The sequence below is a fragment of the Phalaenopsis equestris genome, unplaced genomic scaffold, assembly GCF_001263595.1.
Source record: "Phalaenopsis equestris unplaced genomic scaffold, ASM126359v1 Scaffold000297, whole genome shotgun sequence".
NCBI lineage: Eukaryota > Viridiplantae > Streptophyta > Magnoliopsida > Asparagales > Orchidaceae > Phalaenopsis > Phalaenopsis equestris.
The window spans coordinates 2,666,916-2,673,930 of NW_018164739.1; the positions used below are offsets into that span (position 1 = coordinate 2,666,916).

General features: G+C 36.3%; 1 protein-coding gene across 1 annotated transcript; it reads right to left on the reverse strand.

Moving 5' to 3' along the window:
• Positions 1-4,897: 4,897 nt before the first annotated feature.
• On the reverse strand, positions 4,898-6,658 carry LOC110025356 (probable BOI-related E3 ubiquitin-protein ligase 2). The gene is made up of 3 exons (XM_020725798.1): positions 6,426-6,658; positions 5,869-6,340; positions 4,898-5,793 (listed from the first exon to the last, which is right to left on the reverse strand). The coding sequence occupies exons 1-3, from the start codon at positions 6,530-6,532 to the stop codon at positions 5,248-5,250; spliced, it is 1,125 nt and encodes a 374-aa protein (XP_020581457.1). The 5' UTR covers positions 6,533-6,658; the 3' UTR covers positions 4,898-5,247.
• Positions 6,659-7,015: the final 357 nt, after the last annotated feature.

A 7,015-nucleotide genomic window follows, 5' to 3' on the forward strand; every position in this document is an offset into this window, starting at 1 on the left:
TGACTCAAGTGCAAACCAACTTCTTGCATGGATCGACCTAATTACAAGGAATCACAATAGTTAAGAGCAACCCTAATGCTCAAAAGCATTACTAATTACGACATGTTCCAAATAATGTGAAATTTAAAAACATCAAAATAAAGTAGAACTATAAAATTGCTTCAGCTATTTAATCAACACTTTTGTTGAGTTTTATCATCTAGAATTATATTAATATGATTAATTAAGTTGGCATGACATTAACAACTATCATTCAATATTATTAGGAAATGTTGTGATACTTAGTTGTGATATATTAAGGCATCCTGGATCTTTTATATAGAAGTGTGAAGACAAAAATGAGGGATATGACTTGTAATATTTAAAGCTTGATGGTTAAAATGTAGAATTGCTGGAGTTTGATATGATAAGAGGATTTTATGGAGGCTTAAATGTAATAATATAAAGTTTCAATTATGCTTATGATTTACATGGATCTAAATGTTGGGCAGCAAAAAAAAGTAAGAAATACTGATATCTAAGTTAAGCATTGTAAAAATGAAAATATTAAGATGAATCTGTAGAAAAATGAAAAGGATAAATTAGCAAATAATTAAGGTTGACATTTATTGAGGTAAGGTGATTGAAAATAAATTTATGTGATTTAAAATTGTACACAAAAGACTGAAAATGCATCCATTAAATGAGAAGATAAATTTATTGTAGAGCATTTGGAAGGAGAAGGATTAGGCCGCAGCTTATATGGATAGAATTTGTTGAAAATGATTTGTGATGAGTACGTTTAACTTGTTATAATGTCCGTGACAAATCAAATAAGGCCAGATCCATAAGAATAAGAATAGTTTGTAAGCAGCATTATGTCTCACACCATTGTTAAGTGAGGATTAGAAAATTATAAATGAATGTAAGGATGTGATTCAGTAAATTAAGTACGGGTTTAATCTTTTTTACATTTTTTTATTCTGTATTTTACACTGTATGTGCAATTGAAAGTTAGAAAAATGAAAGGACTTAGGGGCTGTTTGGTTTTATTTATTTGTTTATGTATTTAGGGGCTATTTGATTTACCGCAAAAGAGTCTATTGCATTCCTTTTATAGGAGTTTTAAAATTTTAGGTGTTTGATGGGGGATGGATTCTAAATGTAGTGTAAAAGTATCATGTATTTGGAATTTATTCTTTACTTCATTTTCAATATACGTAGAATTCATTTGATTTGAGTAAATTTCAAATGCACCACTTTGTGTGAAGTGTTGCTTGCCGCTACTGCTTGCCAATCGTCTACATTTATTGACTGCCGCTGCTCGTCACCTCCCAAGAACCATGTAATTGATTTCATTTTTCTTCAAATCAAATAAAAGAACGCGAAGCCTGGCTTTTATTTTCCACCGAAACAAAAAAACTTCAAAGTATTCAAATAGAATATGTTACTTTTAAATTGTCTTTCTTTTATACTGCATTCTTTTTTCAGCAAATCAAACAACCCCTAAACAAAGTGCATGCTACTAAAGAGATGTTATTCTAAGGTGAGTGGAGGCTTTATCGAGGCACTCTTAATTTGGCATTTTGAAATTGAGTCTTATGGGAGGACGAAAAATGCTCGAGTGGAGGCATTTTATTAGTCATAGTGCCTAAGATTTTTACATAATGCCGCCTCGTTAATTATGATTGATAAAAGGTAGATTTTCTTAAGGTCGGATAGTGACTTTTTATCACTTCCTCGTTGGTTTCGTTGTAAAAAGCCCTGTGTTATCCTAGAAAGTTTTTAAAAAGTAACAAAAAAGTTATAAGAAATTAACAAAACAACAATTATTTGTAAAAAAAACACTAAACATAATTTCTTAGACATTTTGAAAAAATGCATACCTGCTCTTTTCTACCATGTGCCAACCGTATCATATTTTAACAGTGTTAGATGATTGAGAGTTATCAGAATAATGGACTTTTATATGCTAATGAGTTGCTTTTTTATTTTGTATGCTCATGAGATGTTGATTGTAGATTCCTGCATGCAAAATAATTGCAGGAAAGTGATCGCAAACTATTTTTTATTGAACTGATTAGATTCTTTATTTGTCTTGTTTTTTCTCGGGCACAGTACAGATATTTTCATCATTATATCTCATATTCAGCAGTAGGTGCCAGTCTTTTATTACATAGATATTTTCATGATGATATCTCATATATCAGCAGAACAATTTTGGTTCATTTTTCACTTGAAAAACTGTCAGTAGGGGACTAAGTTAGGTTGTTAAACATTGAAATATTTTATTTTTGTTCATTTCAACATGACCGTTATGTATATGTTTGTTTAGCTTAGTCGATGTATTAGCTCATTTGTTGCTGCTCAATTTAATTATGCCTATTTTTTTCTTATTTTAGTCTGCTTCAGCTGTTATTGTCAGTTACATCTAATATTATTTTATTTCATTTTATTTTGTTACACACACATATCTATTTATCTATCCACATGTCGTTATATAGATATGCACATAGATAATTGAGGCATTTGATTGTGATGTTGTGCGAGTTGTGATTGGTTTTGATTAACTGTAATGAGGCTGTATTGAAATATCTTAGAAGGAAGATTTACATGCGTTCATATCACTTAATTCCTGCATGTTGACATATTTAACACCCAAAACTTGAATTTTTACATATTTGCCACCTTTATCTATGCATGTTAAGGAGCATTTTATTTTTTGAAGTTAAAATAGTGATATTTTTTTTATGATGTGATGAGTGATTCGGGTGGTAGAAATGTAAAAGTGAAGTTTAGATGTTAGACATGCAAATACAGAGGAATTGGGTGGTATGAAGTTTTGACACCACTGTTAAAATATGAAATGTTAATATAATTAAAATTCAGTTTGATTCCATTTAAAAAATATTATATAATTGATTCAGCTAGTTTAGACAACCAACTGAAAAATAACTAATAGTTTGATTTAAAAATATTAAAAAAATTACAATAAAGTTCCCAAATATTTCAACAATCTATGTGTGTGTGTGTGTCCTAATTCCTCAAAATATACTTTCATGGCAAAGTGGGGCCACTTGTAGTTTGTGGGAAAAAAATTTGCGTACGTCAAGGGGTACGCATCTCTGCGTACATAATAGTGTACACGTGAGTTACAAGCATGTATAATTATTTCAGCGGGGTTACACGGGATTTACACAGGAGGTTACACGGGAGGTACAACAGGTTATAACCCCCTTGTAACTCTCATGTAACTCCCATGTATACTATTATTACTATTATGTACGCAGAGATGACGCAGAGATGCGTACCCCTTGACGTACGCAAATTTTTTGCAGGTTTGTGAGGGTTTGTAATATTTGCAAAATATATGTATATTTTTTCTATAATATTTTAAATTTCGTCAAATATTGAAATATGCACTTTGGGCACTTACTTTAGGTAACCCTTCTTAATCAATGCTTGACAACCTTTTAAGTCGATGAGATTATATTTCCCTCATAGGTGCTATTAAATTTATGCTCACCAAACCAAAGATATTGTAAGAGTATATGAGTGATTGGTAAGAGATTTTCTCTTTTTTACTTGGAAAAGAGAAGCAAAGGAGGGTAGGAGCATGGCTGAGGTGGGGGCAATTGACCCCCAACACCCCCCCTCTTCAAATTCAGATTTTGATTGATATGGGAGGATATTTTGATATTTTGCCCCCTCTTTGCTCTAATTTCTCCGCTTCGAGAGTTAGTTTGTCCTCTCAAAAAAGAGGTTGGTCCCGTCGTGTCGTCAATTGGTTAGAGTAGAACCTACTTAGGCTGCTCAAAGAATATTTAAACATGATAGTTGCCCGCTTAAGAAATCTAAAATTGAAATACAATTTTTTAATGCCTAGGTAAGGTGGTTTGCATGTAAAAAATATGAGCTAAATGTATACACCAAGATGCCCCCTATTGAGATTTTTAATTTTTCTTTTAATAAAATATGGTATATTTGTGACTTTCAAATGCCTAATGTACTAGACTATTAATTACTCCCACGACAAAAGGGTATTTATTTTATTTATAAACACCCCCATCAATTAATTAATTTGGGTCCAAACATAATACGCAAGATTCAAATCAAGAGCTCATCGTACATTAATTAGCTTTAATCAAATTCTTCAACAATTAATTTAATATAATCTTTAAATTAAGCTCACACTTTAATTAAAAATTAAATAAATAAAATAATTTAAGGTGCATTTGAGACAGTTTGTGTTTACACAGATAATCAGTTGATCCTCATATGAGAGGGAGGCCTATGTTTACAATAAAATAAAAATCTAACCGCATAAATCTTATAAGCTGCCCAAAACGTGCCATTGATTTAATTTTATATCTTACCACATCACATCGATCTCAACTATCATTTAGGGTATGGTTGGAGCAATGGTAGCTTAATCTGATTAAAAATAATATTTAAATAAGCTTGATGTGGTGACTATTATAAATTTTTATTTTTATTTTTTTTTGGATAAAATTAAATCTGTGCGGTGTTAAAACCGAGTTTTCAGTAAGCTGTCAAAACGTAGTTTACTCAAACAGTCAGGGTGACTTTTGAAAAAGCCATGTGTCACCTCCCAAAAGAGCCCTTAAGGGAGGCGGGCAACCCAGGACTTAAATACTGCTTTTCGGCCCTACACCTAGCCGATGTGGGACTATTTGTCCATGACAATCTCCTCCACCCAATCACGTGACGCCCTAATCAAGGATCGGCTCCACCGATGGTCCCACTGGACTATGGAGAGTCCACACACCTGGCAGGCAGTAATCTGCTCTGATATCACTTGTCACCTCACAAAAGAGCCCTTATGGTGGTAGGCAGTCCAGAACTTAAATACTACTTTTCGGCCTTACACCTAGTGAATATGGGACTATTTGTCCGTGACACACTCTCCCTTAATTTAATAAAATTAAGTTAATTACATTCTTAGCCATGGGATGGAAGAGAGTAAAAGCCAAAAGAACGTAACGTGTAAGCGAAGCAGGCATCTTTTCCTTTTCCACTTTAAACCTTTCTACTTTCAAGTCAAACACCCAAAATTGCCAATTTCACACACCCATTCAAACTGTAATTTTCTCGTTCAACCCTAAAAGGGCTCCCATGTAAATATCCATTTTATATCAAAAAAGATATTAAGGTCAAGGATATAAATAATAATAATAATATTATTATTATTATAACCATGATTTAACCAAAAAGGGAGACCGCTGCACGTTGTGGCAAAAGGCCAAATCAGGACATGAAGATTTGTAAGGTCGCATTCTTGTGAGAGCGACATGTGGGACACGTGTCAGCACCAGCATCGCACGACTTGCAGAGGCAAAGATGCTTACATGGGAGCACCAGAACGCATACATTTTTCTCGCGGCAGACCTGACAGACCATCCGTCGCCGGAGTTCTTCATGCGCCGGCGGGGAAGACAAGGCGGTTTCGAAGCAGCAGGACCGAGCATCGTCGGCGGGGAAAGGGGAGCAATCGCTGTCGCCGTATCCTTCTTTTGTCGGCGATGCTGTGGAGTTTTGGATCATGGCCTGTTCGAGGCTGGTTTTGAGGCTAGAAACAACCGCCTCATTGTTCTTGGCGAGATTAAACCAGATCAGGCTCTCGCCGCTTATCTTCCGGGCTCTCTCCTCCAGGTCGGCATTCTTCTGTTTCAGGTTTTCTAGCTCGATTTCCTTTTCGCGGAGGCGATTGATGGCGCGCTGGCCTAGAGAGAAGAGAACTTCCCGGCAATATTTCTTTCGCAACTCCTCCATCCCCAAACGAATCATCTCGCTCTGAACAAACCAACAGATAAATCAGCAAAGAATCGATTGCAAATCAACTGCGCTTTCGGAAGGGTAGATCCTTACCTGGCAGCGTAAGAGATCATCGATTTCGTTGCCCTGCTGATACAACAAAGCAAGAAGCTCAGGATTTACATCGGATCCGGAGTACAAATAAGAAGATGAAACTCCACTTGTAGAAGCTGCAGCGGATTCAATCCCGGCGAAACTAAACCCACTAGCAACCTGAAAACCGGCTGCCGAAGCCAAAGCATCTGCCCTAACCGATTCCGCCGCAGCAGCATTCCGAAAGCATATCCGTTCATAGATCGGTGCCGCAGCGGCGATCATAGTCTCATCCATCCTTCTCTTACGGGAGAATCTCGAGACATTGCATGTAAGATCGCTCTGAGGAAGATCGCTCAACACCGCGGGATTGATAAAGGCGCCTGCCACCGCCTTCGTTTCATCTCCGGCAGCATTAAAGAAACTGCGGATCTGATCATCATGCCTCTGCAGCCTCCGCACACCTTCAAGAACACCACCAGCCATCTCAACCCTGAACGATCCCAACTGTAAGCTAGATTGAAAGAAGGAAGATGTAACAGAGAAAGAAACCATGAGATTGAAAACCCCCTGCTCACCTGGATTGGAAGTCAGCGGGCGCAGCGTTGGACATAGGCTCAGCTTGAACTGCCATTGCTGGGTTAGAGAGCACGCGCTTGCATTTAAATAGAGGACGACGGACCATTGACTATGACCTTCTTTTCCATGACTGCAACGACGAACGAGGTTGAAATAAAAAATAAAAAAAATAGTCCCACACTGCGTATCCAACACGTATCCACGAGCTCATCCGTCTGTATATAAATAGTGATCCACTGCTCCGCATGTCATATATATTAATTATTCAGTACGATCAAATATTAAATTTTTTTAAAAATAAAGATATTAAAATATATTCAGGGCTATAAAGTTAAAAAGCTATTTAAAATAATATATAAATCAATATATTTTTTTAAGAGATATAGTATTTATTGAACAATGGTAATGATTCCACTGCCGCGTTTGCAGAAAGAAAGGACCAACACATTGTTCGTTCGGAGGGAAAATTGCAGAGGAAGAGATTGAAAGCGACAAGAGGCCCATCAATCTCTTCGGCATTGGGCCGGCGGGCAGCCCAATCTCCCACGGCTTCTCGGTCCTCCAAAGGTTTATCGGGCCCAGCGTCGTG

Bases quoted from the DNA above. Each gene is read 5' to 3' on its own strand.
- LOC110025356 (XM_020725798.1), bottom strand. From the start codon at position 6,532: ATGGTCCGTCGTCCTCTATTTAAATGCAAGCGCGTGCTCTCTAACCCA. The intron at 6,341-6,425 runs GTGAGCAGGGGG...GGGATCGTTCAG, and splicing joins CCCGCTGACTTCCAATCCAG to GGTTGAGATGGCTGGTGGTG. The intron at 5,794-5,868 runs GTAAGGATCTAC...TGGTTTGTTCAG, and splicing joins ATGATCTCTTACGCTGCCAG to AGCGAGATGATTCGTTTGGG.